We start from the raw sequence: 20,571 nt of genomic DNA on the forward strand, positions 1-20,571 counted from the left end.
AAACCAAGCCACCGATCTGATAGAGAGGGAGAAAGAGAGCAAACCACCGAATCCACAACACTGCCAATCTGAGAGAGAGGGAGAATGTTTGTGAATGCGATACCCATTTGCTTCACAAAAAATGAAAAAAAATCAAAACATATGGAAAGCAAACATTTTTTTTGCTAATCTGAGATAGAGGGAGAAAGAAAGAAAGAAAGAGTAACGTCTGAGAGGATAAAATCACTTAAGAGTAATTTTTAATTAAAAATATGCCACATCATTTAAAAAAATGTCAAGTTATTGTTCCGTTAGCCACCTAAGTAACACAGTTAATAGCAATTAGTAAAAAGACTAATACAACTCAATTTTAAAACTTAAAGAATAATTGTACTTGCTTTAAACTTGAAAGACTAATTATACACGTGATAAACTTCAGAGATTGTAGTTCACAACAGTACTCTAAACCCATCTCAAAAGTAGAAAAGAAAAAGGGGTAGTTCTGATCGAAATTTGGATACGGATACAACGGTAAACTTTGAATACTTCTATCACAAATAAAATATTGTACTACACATTAAACTCAGTCCACAGTTCACACCAGACTAGACCACGAAATTTACTGAAGAAAACGTAAATTTCTCGCGAGTCTCGTGAATTTAATGTTGGGTGGATAAGATAAGAAAGACACATAGTTTTGTTTTCATTTCCAATAAAATTTTAGCAAAAGAAAAAAAAGAAAAGTAAAGTGTAGAGATCTGAGTCTGACAGCCTTTTCATTTATCTATCTCTCTCTCTTTTCTCAACGGACAGGACAATGCTTTGGAACCAACGGAACGGACTCGATAAATGGCGGACTCCAATTTTAGAGTTTAGCTAGATTTAAGGAACGTGTTTGAGGTCCGTGTTCTTTTAAACTTTACTACGTTTTTGTAACATTCTATTTTCCTAGGCGGTTTTGTTTTTGTTGTCTCAGTTAGACACAGAAAGAGAGAGAAAGAGAGAGAAAGAGAGAGAAGCTGAGACTGAGAGTGAGCTGTGAGTAAAGTCTTGGTGGCTGGTGTGAGAGAGAGAAAAAAAAATGGTGAAATCTACCTCATGCTTCAAAATAATCACCTGCGGTAGCGATTCAAAGGACAAGGATGATATCGAGGTCTCCGAGGTACCTGATTGGTTTCAGTCTTCTTTGTTTTCGTTGACTTTCTTTCTGTTGTGATTTGGTTTGGTGTTCTTGTTAGATTTGTACTGGTTACAAAAATGCTATTATTGGAAAGTTTTTAGTATTTTTTTAAGATCTGTGAATCAAATAAAATTAAACTGAGTTTCAGTGCAACTGTGTGATTGAATTAAAGCCGAGCTTTTGATTTCTTCTTATATATGTATATATTAAGATCTGAGGGATTTCTTGTTTCTGATTTGGTTTATTCAGTAATTAAGCAATGATGATTCTGATTTTTTTATTAAAAAAAAAAATTGATTCTGTGTGTTTGGACTTACTATTTTTACTAGCATTATGAGTAATTGAGTTCTTACAATCAGTTCTTTGTTGGTTTAGCACAAATGCTTGTTCACAATGAAGCAGTTGTATTCATTAAGATTGCTGAATAGCGAAGCACATTATGTTGATCCTGCTTGTCATTTACAGAAAGAAAGAAAGAGAATTTTTTTTTAAAAAAAATACTGGAAGATTTATATTGCAGTGTGTAGTTGATTTGGTATCAATAATTCGACAAAGATAAAGCAAAAAAGGTGTGAATGAAATCACATTGGAAGTGTACAATGTGTTTGAAAGATTTATGCGACGAAAGATAGAGATGGGTTCATTCGTACAATTATCAATTGACTTGATACATTTGCAGATCTTGCAAATTTTTATAATGTTTTTCTGAGAACGGTTTTTTTCCTACTCTTATCAAGTTTTCCTGAAGCCATTTTCCAATGAAGTAGTGTTGCAAGGTCATAATTCATATAGATTGGAACTTAATGCTATTAATGGACAGAGCAATAAGAGGAGGGCAGACTGGCAGTCACTTTTATGTGTGTGTATTGTGTTGTGTTGAATTGTGTTATTTGTGCTTCACTCCAGGCCAAGGGTTCAAGTGACAAACGTGGGTGGAGTTTCCGGAAGAGGTCTGCCCGGCATCGAGTGCTTAGCAACACTGTTATCTCAGAAACCCCCTCCTCTGCAAATAAGGAGAGCCCAGAAGATGTTAATATTAACTATCAACAACCAGCCAACTCTACTGTTCTGGAGAAAATCTCAGTTATACAATCAATAGATGAGAAACCCCAGTTGTCGACTTCAGTGGAAACAAAAGTAATCGAGACAGTGGTTCCTACTGAAAATGAAAATAAGCTTGATTTATACAAAGAGGAGTCTGTTATTATTGTCGAAAATAAACTTGATGTATACGCAGAGGAGTCTGTTATTATTGTCATCCAGGCTGCTATCAGAGGGTTTCTGGTAGTCTCTTTGTCTTAACTGTATGAGTGCAAAACTTGCTAGGTTGGTACCCATACTTACCTTTCTTTTTATTAAAAACCATTCTCCAGGGTCAGAGAATGCTGTTGAAGCTTAAGAATGTTGTTAAATTGCAAGCTGCTGTTCGTGGGTATCTGGTTCGAAGTCATGCTGTGGGAACCCTACGATGTGTTCAAGCCATTGCCAAAATGCAAGCTCTTGTTCGTGCCCGCCGTGCTCGTTTGTCTCTAGAGGGTTCATATCCGGAAAATAAATTGGGTGGGAAGCATGAGAATGATACCGATACTTCAAAGACCTGGGTAATGCTACTGGAATCTTACTCAGTATATTTCGAAATTCAAACCATATAGGGTTGATGAGGCTTTTTATTTTTTATATGACTTGAGATAGAATAGAATGGAGGAAAAGAATACATTTGACTGATCCTAACTAATTTGTTGAGTATTCATAGCTGACCCCAAAATTTTGGGATTAAGGCTTGCTGTTGTTGTTGTAGTATTCTTGTTCATATTGGGTTGACAATAGGCTATAATCTATATACTGGCTATCAACCTCAGAAACTCCCTCTGTAAAAATGTTGATCTGTTATGATAACAATATCTCAACTTGCCAAATAAATAAACAAAATAAAAGAGTCAGGGATTCCCTTTGTAAAAGTGTTTAATATATTATTATAAGTTATAACCATTCTTGAAATGTCACTTGCCTAATAAATAAACGCATAAAAGAAGTCAGTGCCCCCTTTGTAAAAATGCTAATCTATTACAATAACTATATCTTGAAATATTACTCTCTAAAGAAATAAATGGAAACAAAAGTTGGTGCTTCAAACTCTGCTTGTTCAATATAATAATTTTCTAGAGAAGGGGGAGTGGGAGGGTAGGTTTCAATACCCAAACAATTTCAAGCTTGAAAAAAAAAAGATCTAAAAGGGTGAGCAAATTAAAAAAGATTTGTGCAGACATGCAAATATTGCCTATGGAACAATGTAGAATGAAAAAAAATCAGAGTGAGATGCTTTTTGTGATTGCACAGACATGCAAATATTGCCTATGCTTTTTGGAACAATCAAATAGCCTTTGTTGCAGTTCATATGGATTCACCACCTATCAAGCACTGCCAAGATTTCACATAATAGTGGGATAATGGCCCCGCGAGCTTTCAACTTACTAGGTAGTACTTGAATGAAAATATAGATTGAATAATGTTTTAGAAACTAAGTAATATCATTAATCTACTTTAGAGTCTAAAATTTTCATGGAGTGTTGTAAACTATCAATGATACCATTAATGGTGAGTATCACAGGGTAAGTTAGGGATTTATAATTGACCCATTACTGAATCTTGTTTACTGTTGGAGCTTGGTTTATTGCCAATTTATTGGATGCTAGGCAATGTATTCTTATCCTTTTAATAAGCAACAATTACTGTTATCACATGTTCAAACAACCTTGCCCTGGTTATTCCATTTTACAGGAGAAGGAAAAATTAGCAATGGAATCTAATGTAACATACACTTCCATTGAGAAGCTGCTAAGCAATGGTTTTGCCCGTCAGGTATGACAATATTTCTTTCTGCTGTTTTATAGTCTTGTCAGCCTATTTATTCTTACAAATGTATAGCCTGACTAAATTGATTACTTTTCAAAATTAAAGCTGTTGGAATCAACACCAAAGACCAAACCTATCCATGTTAAGTGTGATCCTTCTAAACATGATTCTGCTTGGAAGTGGTTGGAGAGGTGGATGTCTGTTTCTTCACCAGATATTGTTGAGTCAAAGAAAGCAGAGCCAATTACAGAAAAACAGGTAAGAGAACAGGATGAGAACTTGGTGTCTCATTTTGAAACTGAAATTCCATCTGAAGTATTTCCTGAGTCAAAGGATGCAGAGTCCAACAATAGGGAATCACTGGTGCCATCTGAAAGCGAAGATAATCTGATTACTTATGATCCCAACGACTTCAACTTTCAGGCATACAATCCTACCTCTTTGTCAGAAGATGATTTAGATCAGCCTCGGCCTGAAAGCATAAATACATCTGATGCAAAAGAAACCTTGTTGGACATGATTTCTCTTCCAAATCAAAGTACTCAAGCAGATTCAAATTCTCAAGTGGAGTTCAATTTTCTTCCTGTGAAGCCTGAAACAGAAACTGAACAACCAAAACGCTCTATGAAGAGACTTGCCTCAGAACAGTTGGACACTGAAGAGAAGAAATGTGTCTTTGGATCAAGAAAGCCAAGCAATCCTGCATTTATTGCTGCCCAGTCGAAATTCGAAGAGCTTAGTACAATTACCAGTGCAGGTAAAGATGCTGAAGTTGAATCAAATATAGACACAACTCTGTCTGGAGCAAGTACTGTAATCAGGACAAAGGAGCTCGGTATAGCAGAAAATTCAACCCCTCACAGTTCAAGGATTCAAGTAGGTGGCTCTGAATGTGGCACTGAGCTCTCTATTTCTTCTACCCTTGATTCGCCTGACATATCTGAAGTTGGAGCACCGGAGTGTGATCATGAAGCCAAAGTTTTAGAGGATGGAATTTACAATCCAAACAGCATGAAAAACATGGTTGTTGAATCCAAGGATGAATCTTCTGTCTCAATATCTAACTTATCTCCCTCTGTCTTGGATAAGCCAGAGAATCTTGGTGATGTCAATGGTGAATCTGTAAATCTAATGGTGACTACGGACACCCCACTGATAGAGCCTAAGCCGGAGAAGGATGAATCAGCTGATCTGCAGAGACAGCTGGACTCTGAGACAGGTCATCAACCATACCGGACATCTCCAGAAGCTTCTCCCAGAAGCCATATAACCATGCCTGAATCTCATGGGACGCCTTCTAGTCAGGTATCTGTGAAATCTAAAAAGAAAAGAAGTGATAAGAGTGGATCCAACCAAAAGCCTAGATCCCTGTCAGGGGGTAAGAAATCACCTTCGAATCCAAATCATGATTCTGGCTCAAGAGGTAGTGTGGAACAGTTGCCAAGAGAGGAGAAAAATGGGAAGAGACGCAATTCCTTTGGTTCAGCAAAATCAGACCCTATTGATCAAGAACCAGTAGAGAGCAATACTAATAGTTCTCTTCCCCATTTCATGCAAGCCACAGAATCTGCTAGAGCCAAGCTCCAAGCAAATAACTCTCCAAGATCAAGTCCAGATGTGCAAGACAGAGACAGTTACATAAAGAAGAGACATTCCTTACCAGGTGCAAATGGGAGGCAAGGGTCTCCGCGTATTTTACATTCAACATCTCAAGCCCAGCAGAGTGCGAAGGGAAATGTTACTTATCAGCATGGTATTCTCTAGACCTCATATGTATTATTTGAAGTCTTGTTAATTTATATTCAACTTAACTTAAACTTGGCCTTAATCCCAATTAAATTGGGGTGGATTACTGGTCATTACCAACTAATTCTGGTTGGCATGTATATTCTTTTTTGTCATTTTATCTTATTTGAAATCATAATTTTGTTGCCTCCTCTTTTTTCCCCCCTCACTCCAACCTGAATTCAATCATGTGTTCTCACCAGCACATTAATCCCTTTGCCCATAGCGGCATAGCCAAATCTATTATTCCATAGGAATTACCTTTGAACAAATGACTTTACTCCTTATCTTTCGTAGCATTCCCTATTATTTATCTTAACATTTTCATTTTTGCTACTGTCATTTTATGAACGTGTTTCTTCTCAACAATTTGATGTTTTTATCATATTGTATAAATGGTTTTATAGCAGCCTATAGTTTTCTTTTTCTTTTTCTTTTTCTTTTTCTTTAGCTCAATAGGTTTTTTAGGGTTAACACAATACTTGTACTTCCCCATTTCATTCACCTGCTCTTATTGTATAAGTCACATCATTCTTAATTTTGCCATATGAACTGCAGCACACACTCTTCACTATTATATTTGCTGAACTTCTCGATTAGACAAAATATGCTTAGAGTAATCATCATCTACTTGATAGGATTGTTACTTTAAGTACAAATTAAAATTTCATTCTTCCTGACACTTTGAATGCCTTTCCCCACACTGAAAAAATGTTAGATTTGTGTTTCAAGCATGTCCTGTTTGTGCATCCTTTTGACTACTATGCTTTTACCATCTTTCCAATGTGTAATCCATTATGTATATACCATTTTATCCATAATTTGGCATTTTAATCAAATATTTATAGTATGGTCCTCTACATGTTATCATGGTGTATCCCACTTGGCATGTGTTGATGCCATTCTAGCACAATAGCAAAGCACAGTGGGTAGAGGTTTGTTTTGACCCTCTGGAATTCTCTTCTTATTGATGATAGCAAAGGAAAGAATATGTAAAAGTTACAAAGTAGCATCTCTGCATTAAGACTTGGTAACTTACTGCTTGATCCTGCTTTTTTTCAGAAAGAAAATGGCAGAGGTGAGGACAGTTGAATTGATCATATGCCTCAAAAGGAAATGATGGTGGATCACCTGTGTCCTAGATGGGCAAGTTGGAGTCAATTATTGATCTACTTGAAGTTGACGGGTAGCTACTTAGTTTTGTACACCGGTTTTTCTCCTCTTTGATTGTGCTAGTTGTTAATCCATGGATGGAATTGGGGGTTTGTGTGGGGAGGTTACATATATATGAAACTGAATGAGGTTTTCGTGTAAATTACTACCACTATCACTACCATTATTTTTTATAATTTTTTTTTTTAAATTTCTTCCCCAGTTTTATGTAAGTTTAACAGTGTTTGTGAGTGTGATAGGTGAATTACAAGATGTTTTTACATGTTACAAGGTTGAGATCTTTTAAAGGCTTTGACCAAATATTGTTGTAATAAATTGGATTTCTGTATTTCCTTTTGCCTTTATTATAAGTGCCTTTTAATGTTGTGTAAATGTTTGGGTTTCCGACTATTTCCTTCTTTTTATAAGAATGTATGGGGGAGGAGTTGGGGAGGTGGGGTTCAAACTATATATATATATATATATATATGAGAGACATCACAAAGAATGACATTACTACCAGGTAATCATTTGAATCTTGATCCCCGGACTCTTTCCTTCTGAAATTTTAGAAATACTCAGCATTTGGTTTATGATAATGCAAACCCGATTTCAGCAATTGCGTGGGCACTATATGCTGGTGAGTGATGAATCTCTATGGATAAAATTATCATGGGATTTATCAACAAAAGTTGCCATTGGTAGTGTGTCAATGGCATCGTAATGAATTGTAAAGAGTCTTGCTATTTTTAATCTCTTTTACAATTGTTGGAACCCGAGAACCACCTTCATCATTTGATAGGGTTAGGACTAATTCTGAAGCTAGCTCCTCTACCTCTTTTAATATCCAAATATTGATTTTAGCCTATAGCTTTTTGATTGAGAATTTTGCCAATATCAAAGGGTAAGTTGCACTTCTTACCTCGATTACATTTAACCCCTAGAATTATTGAAATTTGCAATCAATCTGAGAATTTAAAAATACATTGGGCTTAAAACCCCCTATTGTCTTCTATATTGTTAGCTTTGACATAAAATATAAATGTGTGCATCACGTGTGATTTTTGACCCTTTGATTGGACTAAACTTTTACACTAAAAATAAAAAAATAAAATACTCCACCATCTGTCTTTATTTCCCGAAAAGTTAAAACATTTTTAGCAAAATCCTATCAAGCTCAACAACAAAAACACATTTCTAGAAATAGTCTAATTCCAATTGGTAATTATTGGGACCGTTAGCATTAAGTACCCGTTTGGATTCAACTTAATTTGACGTTTACGTTTTGCTTCTACGTTTACTGCTGGGACTCATGTGCACACTGAAGCTGAGGAAACGCAAGTTTTCTCTCTACGCATTGTTTCATTTAAGTTCTCTACGCATCGTTTCATTCTAAGAGCTGAAACAATAATCTCATATATTAAATACACAAGCCTCTTGCGCGTACTTTTCATGGCTTTGGAGTGTGCTGAGGAACACGGTGCGCTCAACAGATGAAAACCTTGCGTGTTCTGTTCATCACACAAGAAGTTTGGAGAATCATCTGATCAAAACGGTGCGCAGCTCTTAACGGCTATTTTCATTTTCTTCACCATTCTGCTTTTTCTCTCAACTACTGTGGTAGAATGCCTTCAAACTGCGAATTTTTTTTTTTCATTTTACCATTTAATAACTTATAGTTAGATCTTGGTAAAAAATTTCATTCTATATAGTTTACTCACCTTATACATTGGTTGGTTATGCCCCTACCCAATCAATTATTTTGACACACCTTCACAACCAAACAAGGCAGTATGGAATCGATTATAAAAAAATTGTCCCTTGCAACGTCTAAATTTTAGGGGGCACAATTAATCCAATAAGTTTGTAAATTTTGAGTAAGTGAAATGTTAAGGTAATAAGTTGTAATTGGTGTAAGACCACTTTTACCCTTTTACTTGAGTTTATACTTAAACAATTTTAACTATGTACTAATTACAACATGTCACTTCATCAATAGTGAATTTTTTTGTGTTACTAAACTTATTGTTTTTGTGTAAATCTTTCTTCTTCTTCTTCTTCCCCTTTTATTTTTTTTTTTATTTTTATTATTTTTATTATTTTATTTTTTTGGTGCTGAAGTCTAAACCTTTATATTAAGGCGTAAGTTTGATTGAATAAATAGTGGATCAAACATTAGTAATAATGGACTGGGCTACTTGTTAGGCTAGCACAACTCTAAGAAACTATGATCAAGGGCTTGGGCCTGAGAACTAGGTTGATTAAGTGTCCGTTTGATTTAATTAATCTTGTCAACTTATTTTACTATTCAGCTTATTTTTATTACTATTCATGAGTTTTACTGGTATTATTCATGGGTCCTATTGTTACCTTTATCTACCGTATTTTTAATAAAAAGTTTTCAGTTTCAGCAAAATAAGCGGATTTCAAACCGACCATGAGTTTGCGTTTGGCTCCAAATTAAAAAAGCCACTTATTTTACTATTCAGCTTATTTTTGCTACTATTCATAAGCCCCACTGCACTTTTTGGTACTATTTATGAGTCTCACTGTACTATTTTAGTTAACTTTTACCTTTATCTATAGTATTTTTAGCAAAATATACTGATTCCAAATAGACCTTGGATTGGGCTTATGCCTGATGATTTTCAGCCGAGCTAGCACAAAATTATTTCAATAACTTTTTTATCTGACAACAAATTTATTTTACAATATCTTTAAGAATTCCTAATACGATTCTTCTTGTTGTAACAGTTTCCAAATAAATTAGCTGCATATTAAAATACTGTAACAATTTGAGGTTTCATCCTTGTGCATTACAGAAGGCAATATATATATATATATATATATAATGTTCATATACATTTGACCCTCTGATAACTAATATTATGTTATTCTCATCATTAATAGTTTATTGAGGCACCAATTTCGTTCCATAATGTATAATTACACTTCGAAACTAATCGTGTTTCAGTTTTTTATTTTATTTTTGAAGACTTTAAGTCACACGAATAGAAGCTAGACTTATTTTTAAAATAAATCGTTGATTAATAAATTTAATTACCTTTGTGAAATAAACAAATTAGACCAATAGATTCATTTTTCAAGGGTCTATCATTCCTTGAAATATATTTTAAAATTTTCTAACTTTGTTTCTCATTAAACCAATATTTTAAAACGTTTTTATCTTTTTGTTCATTTTCCTATACTTTAGTTAGGTTTATTTTAAAGTTAGGTGGAGTTCTTTCCAGAATAATCACATATAAAAAAAAAAAAAAAAAACTTTAATTCTTTAATTATACAACTTATTGTACAACCTCATTGTTTATACTTCTAGATTATTTGGAGAATTTTTTTTTTTTCACTTACAAAAAAATGGTGGAGAAAGTTATTTGATTAATAATTTTTTCATCCACAATAATTATCAAACTATAAGAGGTCAATTATAAAAATCAACCAATGGATTGGACCTATGTTAATTTATATTTCCTCTCCAAAACCACATCTTTTTTTGGCAGTAGTTCTAATTAGCTCAAGTAATACAAATTTTTTATTTATGAAGTGAATATCATAGGTTTAAATTCTACCTTATGATCCTTATATGTGTGTGTGTGTGAGTGTGATCTTTTGGGTGTTAACTTGTATTTGTCAAATGGTTTCAATTAACCTACGTCGTTAATAGTCTTGTAACAAAGTGGAATAACATGTGTTTCTTTATGAGGAAAATTTGAGTTCAAATTTCTTATCGTCCATTGTTATTGGGATTGTGCATATAATAGATTACATGAGTTGAGGGAAAAAACAACAATAAGACATTGGTGAGTTGAAAAAGTTTCAAATCGTTTCCAACCACCAACCTCTAGAAGTGGCGAGTTGATTGAAAATTTGGATAGTTTTAAGTCTTTTGTCTTGGTGGATTGAATGAGTTGACTAGGTTAATTTTAATTATATGTTGTATATTCAAATTTAAATTTAATTTTACCATTTATGAATAAAAAATTAAAGAAGTTATTTTTTTTTCTAGACCATACAAATCATTGAAATAAATTATATAAAGTAACGTACCATCTCATAGATCAAAGTGCCACAAGTCTCATACCTTGACAACTTTTTAACTTTTTTTTTTTAAAAATAAAAAACAAAAGAGCTATAAGTATCTATCCATATTATTATGTATACTTACGAATATATTGAGAAATAATTAATCATTTTTCATATTAACATTTCAAAATCATAAAATTGACAAAGAAAATAAAAAATTAAATTTTATAAGAAATTAAGACGAAATAACTATCTAATTACTGGGGAAGAAAAATCAAGCAATGTTATTTTTGGTTTTCCATCAAGAATGTGTAGGAAAAGTTTTTGTTTGTTTGTTTGCTAATTTTATTTTTAGTATTGGTTTGGAAATAAGATAACGTTTAATTTTGTATCACGCATTTAACATAAAAGTTACCAAAAACTATATATTGCAACTAGCCTCATCACGTGCACTTTGCACATGCGATGAGGTTTTTCTATTTTTTTCTTTTTTTTTTTTTAATTTTTTGGTTGGTGAGACTCGATAAAGTAAAAAAAAAAAAGAAAAGGAAATATACAAAGTGGACTAATAAGTTTTTTTATCAAAATTTTTTTTGGATAAGTTTGTTTTAAAAACATGAATTCGTAGGTCATATTTTATAGCCATTTTAAGTGGAATTAGAAATATATTTTTATCAGATTGTTTCAAAGTTTTGTCCTTATTAAAAGTAGGATCTAGAAATATTTTTGAACTACATAAGAATTCAGTCTAAAGGGAAAAATTATCTTATAAATGGTATAGATAAATACTCTTCAAATAAGTTATTTTTTTCTTTAAAAAAAAAAAAGAAGTTATTCTCAACCACTCCACACTATTGAAATATTTTAAACATTATGGGTTGAATTAAAAAAAATGAAATTGCAGGATTAATTAGAAATTATTCCTACAAGGCTACAACCTACAAGTAACTACAAGTCTACAATCATTTTTGAATTTAAAATGTAATTTATTATTATTTTAAATTAATCCATAACACGTGGCGAGAAGAGGCTGCTGCCACACACGACCCAGTGGCTGCAGTGTGTTGACTGCACCTTAGCTTTTCCTTTTGTCAGTTACGGTCCTATCATGGCTCTTTCTACTCAATCAAAAAAAAAAAAAAAAAAAAAATGTGGTCAGAAATGTGACCCAAAGTCTTCTTAAAAAACCCAAAATTAACACTCAAAGCCCACTCTCATTTTCAGCGCGTGATCTTACCAAAACTCCACTGCTTCCAAAAGCTCAAGCTCACCGCGCACCTTTTTAGGTGACAGTACTTCACAATTATATTGTACATGTTTGTAGGTGCGGAAGGATAAGGGTCAGAGTTTAAGTATTTAAGAGTAATTTTCATACACATATACGTATTTATAATCAGTTTATTTTATTGAAATTAAATTTTTTTTTTTGCTGAAAGCACTATAAATAAATATAAAAGTTAGCTAAAATAGTACAATAAGATCCATAAATAATAAAAAAAATATAGTAAGATTCATAAATAGTAACAAAAATAAGATAAATAGTAAGTACTTCACAAATATATTGTACATGTTTGTAGGTGCGGAAGGATAAGGATCAGAGTTTAAGTATTTAAGGGTCCGTTTGGTTCGCGTAAAATAATTTCTGGAAAATAGCCTATTTTTTAGAAATGCTATTTTCAGGAAAAGAAAACATTTTCAAGTGTTTGGTTGCATTATGAAAATTGTGTATAGAAAATATTTTCATGTGTTTGATTGTATTCTTGAAAATACTAGAAAACACATTTTCTTACATTTTTCCACATTCCAAACAAATATTAACACTATTTCCCAGTTCACAGACAACAAAAGAAACAAAACACAAAGAAAAAAAATCATCCAATCCGGTCAAAATCATCAAATCCGGTGCGATCTCGGAGGACGGCGGACGGCGGACGGCGGCTTTCTCAGTGCGATCGGTGCGATCGGCGCGATCCTGGGGTGCGATCACACCGAGATCGCCTGGGTTTTCCGTTTTGTTCTTCAGGTGTTCTTCGGTTTGCGTTTTCCATTTCGTTCTTCCGGTGTTCTTCGGCTTGGGTTTTCCGTTTTGTTCTTTAGGTGTTCTTCGGCTTGCGTTTTCCGTTTCGTTCTTCCGGTGTTCTTCGGCTTGGGTTTTCCGTTTTGTTCTTCAGGTGTTCTTCGGCTTGCGTTTTCCGTTTTGTTCTTCCGGTGTTCTTCGACTTGGGTTTTCATTCTGTTCTTTGGGTGTGTATTTTCCGGAAATGCTTTGAAGGTAAAATAGGAACGGAAATCGTTTTACGGGGTGAGGGGTGTTATTTTCCGGTCAATTTCCGTTTGACCGAATTTTTTGGAGCTACCAAACACACAATTTTCCGTAAAACCATTTCTTGAAAACGTTTTCACTCGAAACAAACGGACCCTAAGAGTAATCTTCATACACATATACGTGTTTATAATCAGTTTATTTTATTGAAATTAATTTTTTTTTTTTTGCTGGAAGCACTATAACTAAATATAAAAGTTAGTTAAAATAGTACAATAAGATCTATAAATAATAAAAAAAATACAGTAAGATTCATAAATAATAACAAAAATAAGATAAATAGTAATATAAATTAGTTTTATAATTTTTGATAAACGTGTACTTTTAAATTAGGTTAGAATATAAATTTTCTCTTCTATATTTAAAAAAAAAAAAACCACGCTCTTCATAACCGCGTGACCCATCACAAGACTTAAACACTTTAAAAAGAGAGGAAGGAAAAAAAAAAAAAAAGACACATACAAAAGAGCGAAAGCCAAAGCCGAGGATCTAGGGTTTTTTTCTTCATATATTTTCCATGGAGTAAGTTCGATTCAGTCTGTGTGTGTGTGTCTCTGCGATTCGATCTTTGTGTAAATTTCCATACAAAATTGGGGTTTCTGATGAGGAGGAAGTGGTTAAATCTGAGAGAGACTGAAGAGTAAATTACTATAAATTTTGCATTTTTTTTTTTTTGATTTTGGGGGTTTTCACTCTCTCAGCTCTGTGATCGAATTCGAACCCAAAATTTGGAACTTTTGAAAAAAAGAAGTTTTTGGATATTATTGGGTCTGTAAAATATGCGGGGATTGCACAAATCGAAAAGGGTTTCTTGGGCTTCAGATGTAAACCTTTGTCAGGTAAAGAAAAAATGAGAAAAAAAAAGTACAATTGCATTTTCAGTAAACCAAGTTTAAAATCAAATGGCCTAATCATTGTTTAATTAACGTTAAATGTTGTCTAATTTAAATCCAACATTACGTTATCTGAACTGTAATTGTTAATGTAATTACTTTGATTTTTTCATTGCCGTTATTTTATCTATTAAGACTTATTTGCCATTGTTTGATTTGTCTGGTTCACTGGTCCTTTGGTTGTGTAAAGCATGTGGGTTTAGTGTTTTTGATAATATTTCATTGGGTTTGAGGGTTTTTGTTTTTACATACTTGCCTTGCATTCATTGTGTTTGGCAGTTGAAGAAATGAGTATCAATGAGAGTGTTACATTAGTTCAAGCATCAATATTTTTTTTTTTTTGTATTGAATCTTAATGCAGAAGCAATTTGAAATGCCAAACAAAGAGGAAATTTGTTTCAAATGATAATGCAAACAGATATTTTTGAAACCTGAATGCTGGAAATGAATTTCATTCATTTCCATAATTATGTGGTATTTTTGAGTGACTTGCTGAAACTATAGATCAATATAGGAAGTTGAGCTAAAGAGATCGACAAAAATTTGGTATTGGGGAATGGGGATTAATGTTTGGAGTACACAGTTCTGCTGAGAGATACATTTCTAGTTTTTTGAATTTTTGTTTTTGATAGATTATCTAGGTTCTAGATTCATGATAAGTAATGTTAAAACCTCTTTTGGCAACATAAGACACCATGGTTCAAGGTTGTCCCCTCGTTTCAATATCCCTTTTCCTCTAACCTTAAAACTGCAAATGTAGAATCTGGGAAAGCTTTAATTAATATCACTTTGGATCATTGAAAAGCCTACCTAGTTTGAATTAAGTTTGATTAGCTTGACACCAAGCTCATTTGGTCTCATAGTTGCTAACATGAATCATATCTGGAGGGAGATGGTTGCTCAATTAATGGAAGGAGAAACTTGATTTGTGGGATGAATGCCTCAGATAGTTGTATATAACAATTATGAGCAGTTTGTAAACTAAAATCTGATTATATGTGTAACAAGACAGAAAACGCATTAAAGTATACAGAGTTATGCTGTGAAACTATTGCAGGAAACATTTTTGAAGATGTTGGCAGTTTCTTATCCTGTACTAGCTCTCAAAGTTGAGAATATGAATTACTTTATGTGTTTATGAATGCTAAAAACATAGCTTAATATGGTAGGTGTTCAAAAAAATTTCCATGCCTTTTGAAGCTGCAATGAGCATGTTTGATGGATAATTGGCCATATAGGGTATTTCTTGTTGTTCCATGAACGTACCAAACAGTTGAAATAGCATGGCCATCTTCCATGCTAAGTTGTGATTGGGGGAGTTCTTTCTTCTTTAATATAAGTTGAATATGCTACACTAGCAAAAATGCAGAGAAGAGTGTGAATTGGGTGGTGAAAACATTATATGATATTCTGTTATTCTATGGTGAATATCACTTTAGGTAGAGCTTAGTGGCAGAAAATGTATTGTGAAATTGACCCTAGGTGATTTTTGGAAGAATGGCCTTGTGCGCGAATCGGAGTTCCTGCAAATAAACTTTATGAAATTGCATTGCTTCTCTCTAGATCAATTACTAGGATTTTTGGAAACCCTATCACAGGAAGGTTGTCTTGCTTACATTTAAATGAACTCATTTTGTAAATGGATAGAATTTTTCTCCAAACTGGTTCGTACCTCCCATCTACCACGTCTATTGAAATGACCAAGTATGTACTTCAATCACACAATCAATTTAATAGTCATATGACATGTTTAAGTGACTTAATGAATCATATGATTAAAAAACTTGTATGGTCATGTGAATTGTCATGTAATGGATTGGAGGAGATTCCTTTAAACTGTATTGGATGAAAACACTGCCCTTTGTGAATTGTGAATATGAAGAAAGGGAAGTATGTTTCACATTGAAATGGTACCTCAATTAATTATAATGAAATTTGAATTAGAAGGGACTGTAATAAGTGAAATACATATCATAGGATAAAGTTTGACTACAAACTTGGTTGTAGCATAAGGCTACAACCAATAATAGGAAGATTTCATGTGTCCTTGTCATGATTGTATATAATCACTTAAATGTGGTTCAGTAAGTGAACACATGTCAATGTCACATTCATATTGTTGGTTGTAGCCTCAGGCTTCAACCAAGTTTGAAGCCAAACTTTGTCCAACTTTCTCTTCTTTTTGGGTAAGTGTCTGGTGGAGTTTTGAAAAATATCTTAAGAATGTATAAACTAGCTATATTTCATGGTCAAGTACTAAGAACCTTTAGAATGGGGTTAGTGGAAAAAAAAGATTAGAAGAATTTGTAACACTGCTTGATCTCTAGATGTTTATAGGCTTTAGGCTCCTTTTGAACTAGGAGCATCTCCTCTATTTAGACCTAATGATCTGTTTCGGTTCACTCTTTCCATAAGGTGCTAGTTAACAATAGTTTTCCCACATATTGTACTTGTTGTGTGTCTTGGTTGCGTGCAATCTTACACACGTTCTGTTATGTAAATGTTTCAGACCCATTAAAGAGAGTTTATAAGCTGACCATCATGGTGTTTGTGTGGATTTTTTTTTTTTTTCCTGGGGATATGTCACTGTGTTTGTGTGGAATTGTGGCTGCATTAGTAGTTTGAAATGCAACCTATATGCGAGTAATAGATGATGGCATTTAGACAAAATGTCTAGTTTCTATTTGTTGAGGTACCTAGTCATGGCAGTTGCTTTGCGACTTTTGCCCTTTGATCTTGAATACCCATGTTTTTTAGTGGATGCCTTTTGTTTGAGACGTTGGTTTCAATTGGCCTTTTGACAAGAGTTCTAAAATAATCGGGTAAGAACCTAGGCTTGAATTTCCATGTGATTGTTCTTCTTTCATTTACCCCATAATCATATCTTTTTGTCAAATTCTTTTTTCATTGGACATGCATCACAATATATTTTTATTCTTTTGTGGGGGGGGTGGGGGGTTAATAGATGGTTAATTGTCCCATGATGAGATTTACTCCTATGAGGTACTTTTAAGGGTCTCTTTTTGTTTTAAGTGATATATTTATGATTGGTTTTCCTATTTGCCAGTTTACAGCCACCTTTTAAAAAAGTATATATATTAGAAAATTTAAGAATATGTATGTATGTGTATGAAAGTTAAAGGTTGTAGAATCAGTGGATCTATTATTCCTTTAGTTCTGTAGCTGCAAAAGTTTAAATGTGTCCATGCTGATGCATTAGTATGGAGTGGTGCAACTTAACAGTGTTTTCTTATTCCCTTCTAAAATTGTATTTTTCTTTCTTTTGAAAAGGAGACTTACCCAAGACTTCAGTCGCTTCCAACATGGGAGGGCCAATATGCTATGATAATTTCTACATACTCATGGCTAGGGCATGCAAAAGAACCAGACTGAAAGGTGACTGAAGTCCTTGGTTGGCCAGCCATTTAGATGAATATGCCTTTCCACAGTGTCTGACCTACGATGCATCCTTACTGGATATCGATAGTTGTCCACAATTCTAGTAAGTCCAGCATGACTATCCAGAGGTTCAGGGTCAGATCAGAGGCTTTATAGACAGCTCTGGCATCAGATTCAGTAAGATGAAAGATTTTCCAGTTGCTAAAAGACGATTATCCCTTGCTAATTAGAAAAGTTTTGCTACAATATTAGAGGCAATGCCAATGACTCAGAAAGAGCCCCAAATTTAATGGTTACCGGAGTTTTTAAGCGAATCCTGTCTCAGCATGTCTACGATTCATGGGAACATTCATCCTTACTTACCTGGTGGAAATGACCAAATGATGATATACATTTCCTTGATTACCCACTGGAATTGACCCAATGGTCAAATACATTTTCTTTATATTTTCTGTTGAGGAGTAGAGGATTTTGAAGTTGGTTTGGTTTGGCTCCTATGCTTGCTGAATGTTAAATTTGAACAATGGTGGAAGGAGTTTGGATATTTGGTCATTTGCTTTCCCAGTGGCAAAGGGACTGAAAATTATGGCAAATTAGACACCATGAAATGTTACATCCAGAAACTATGGGGATTCAATAGATTTTTTATAAATCAATTTCCTGGAGTTTTGAGTAAAAAGATTGCCTATGGTTCCCTGCAATGCTTAAGATCAAGCTGATCCCTAAAATGTCCAGTCCTGTAGTAGTCTCAAATTATACTTTTTATTATTTTAAAAAACGTGGCCTTGCCCAGTTACTGTTGACATACAAACCGTTGTCTTGTTTTTAGGAGTTTATTGTTCTGTTTTTTTCCTCCTTCAGGGCTAAGTTCATGGGGTAAATGGAGTTTTGTTTCAAAACAAGTAGTTCATAATTGATTATGGATAGCAATCAGTGTGCTATATTAGTCCATATAGTGACATCATGAATGGTTTTAGGTCGAATGTACCGGAATTGAGATAGGCAATAGTCGTCAGAACAATCTGTGTTAGACAGGGTCAAGATGCACATGGTATCAGATGAAGTGAAGTCAGTTTATGCATATATGGTTTTGTTAGAGCTGATTTGAAATCTTTTTTTCCCCCTCTTTTGGTAGTCCTTGATTTTTTAATTTATTTTTTGTTTCGCATGTATATATTCTTTTGGTTTTAAATTTGAAGTCAGATATAAATTTGAAACAAGGTTAGGGAAAAAGCACTTCTGAAATTTCTGTACTGAAGTATGCTTACACTGTTATTTCACTGTGTGCCAAAGCTTTAGTTGCTTGACAGATTTAGTAAATTTTAATAAGGATTATGCATTTAATGATATCATTTGTTTAGTTGTATTATCCTATTTGTAATGGTATTCTCCCTTAAACAGGTTAAGCTGTTCCTATCTGAGGAATCACCTTCACAAGTTGGGTTGGGTGGTCAAGATCACCTCCAAGCAAAGACATCTTTGCTATTGCATTCAACTGGTTTAGGGTCTGATGATAATCTGCCTCCTGGCTTTGAAGGAGCTCATCCTGCTAACCATTGGCAGATTAAGTTGTCCCAAATTCCTATAATCAAATGGAGATGTCCTCCTCAGGTAAATCAGAGTTTGGGAAGTTTTTATTTTGACCATTTTCCTTAATTTTAAAACTGAATTATGCCCCTGAAAATCTGATATGAAAGCTTCACTTTTAAGTCATTACTTTGCTTTTATAATTTTTTTTTTTTTTTTTTTTTTTTTTTTTAATTTTCAACAGTTTGTGCTGAATGTTGCTTGGCAAGTGGTTGCTGGGGAAGAAAGCGAAGAGACCGAGGTTCAAAATCAGAGGGAGATGAGAGTACTTGAAGCTGTTTATCCACGCCCCTCTGCCATTCCTCCAAAGTTTGATATTTTTCTTCCCTTGTAAAGCATTTGCTCTTACAATACTGATACTCTTCCTTGAACTTAAACAGTTTTTCTTGTCTCCGTGCAGCCCTACTGTTTCAGTGGATGCAGTAGACTTGGGTCATGACGACGGGCAGACTCTTTTTATACCGATTACTCCCGTTGAAGATGAAGACATGGCAGTAGATTCACCATCTGTTTCCACAACACCATTTAGTCTTCCTGTAAGCCAACAGCCACTAATATTGGCTCCCGGAATTCCATCTGCATCCCAATGCAGTTTACCTATCATCACAAATCCTCCTAACCAGAAGCCAGCTACTGGAATGGCTGTTGTCGCAGAACCTGATGTTGTAGCAGCGGCATCTGCCGCCTTTAATGCAATCATGAAGAGCAATGAGAATGGAAACTTGATTGACCAGGATTTGCTTATTAAACTTCTAAACAACCCAAAAATGATTGAGAAATTGGTTACAGATTATGGAACAGCCACGAACTCAACAAAGCCGAGGTCACCTCCCATGGCTTCATTAGATCAACCTCCTGTTCACATTGATAGGGCAGTGACCAGTACACCATCATCAGTTACTGTATCAAGCATACCTTTCTACCATCAACCAAATGGGGTTGGAGTGGGACCTCCTAATCCCCGACTTCCTTCACCAGCAGCCATTCCAGTTTCCTCTTCACTCTCCGTTGGAGCTCCTCCAGCAAAGGACATCAATTACTACAAGAGCTTGATTCAACAACATGGAGGAGAAAGACAAGAGACTCTTCCACAATATGGTAACCGAAACAGTCACCAACAAAGTGCAAATCAGGAATTAGTAAATAACCAGAAACCAAGAGATCTGAGACCCAAAATAATGAAGCCTTGCATATACTTTAATAGTTCAAGGGGGTGTCGTCATGGAGCCAACTGTTCATATCAGCATGATGCATCATTCCAGCAACGCGGTAGTAGTAGCGTGCAGGAAGTGCAAGGTGCAAAGAGAATGAAATTGGATAGGGAGATCAGCAGTTAGTCTCACCTCACTCCTTAAATTGTACATTTTCCCCGATGGAGG

The 20,571-nt window shown here is 34.3% G+C and overlaps 2 protein-coding genes across 3 annotated transcripts; both read left to right on the forward strand.

Moving 5' to 3' along the window:
* Window positions 1–701: 701 nt before the first annotated feature.
* LOC112012016 (protein IQ-DOMAIN 32) lies at window positions 702–7,298 on the forward strand. 2 transcript variants are annotated; one of them, XM_024044387.2, is made up of 7 exons: window positions 702–1,141; window positions 2,066–2,443; window positions 2,533–2,760; window positions 3,938–4,018; window positions 4,118–4,270; window positions 4,436–5,765; window positions 6,860–7,298. In XM_024044387.2, exons 1-7 carry the CDS (start codon window positions 1,061–1,063, stop codon window positions 6,877–6,879), a joined length of 2,271 nt encoding a protein of 756 aa, XP_023900155.2. In that variant the 5' UTR covers window positions 702–1,060; the 3' UTR covers window positions 6,880–7,298. The 2 variants fall into 2 exon arrangements, with proteins under 2 accessions (XP_023900155.2, XP_023900146.2); XM_024044378.2 differs by having other exon boundaries at window positions 4,118–5,765.
* A 6,451-nt stretch (window positions 7,299–13,749) lies between these two features.
* Window positions 13,750–20,571, forward strand: LOC112012092 (zinc finger CCCH domain-containing protein 6). The gene is made up of 4 exons (XM_024044463.2): window positions 13,750–14,152; window positions 19,007–19,216; window positions 19,377–19,501; window positions 19,593–20,571. The coding sequence occupies exons 1-4, from the start codon at window positions 14,093–14,095 to the stop codon at window positions 20,527–20,529; spliced, it is 1,332 nt and encodes a 443-aa protein (XP_023900231.1). The 5' UTR covers window positions 13,750–14,092; the 3' UTR covers window positions 20,530–20,571.

This window comes from Quercus suber, unplaced genomic scaffold (assembly GCF_002906115.3).
Source record: "Quercus suber isolate HL8 unplaced genomic scaffold, Cork oak 2.0 scaffold_475, whole genome shotgun sequence".
NCBI classification, from domain to species: domain Eukaryota; kingdom Viridiplantae; phylum Streptophyta; class Magnoliopsida; order Fagales; family Fagaceae; genus Quercus; species Quercus suber.

Excerpts from the sequence above, each read along its gene's own strand:
- LOC112012016 (XM_024044378.2), top strand. The coding sequence starts at position 1,061 with ATGGTGAAATCTACCTCATGCTTCAAAATAATCACCTGCGGTAGCGAT. Across the intron at positions 4,019-4,117 it reads GCAATGGTTTTGCCCGTCAG|CTGTTGGAATCAACACCAAA; the intron begins GTATGACAATAT and ends TCAAAATTAAAG. Across the intron at positions 5,766-6,859 it reads AAATGTTACTTATCAGCATG|AAAGAAAATGGCAGAGGTGA; the intron begins GTATTCTCTAGA and ends GCTTTTTTTCAG.
- LOC112012092 (XM_024044463.2), top strand. The coding sequence starts at position 14,093 with ATGCGGGGATTGCACAAATCGAAAAGGGTTTCTTGGGCTTCAGATGTA. Across the intron at positions 19,217-19,376 it reads AATGGAGATGTCCTCCTCAG|TTTGTGCTGAATGTTGCTTG; the intron begins GTAAATCAGAGT and ends AATTTTCAACAG. Across the intron at positions 19,502-19,592 it reads CCCTCTGCCATTCCTCCAAA|CCCTACTGTTTCAGTGGATG; the intron begins GTTTGATATTTT and ends GTCTCCGTGCAG.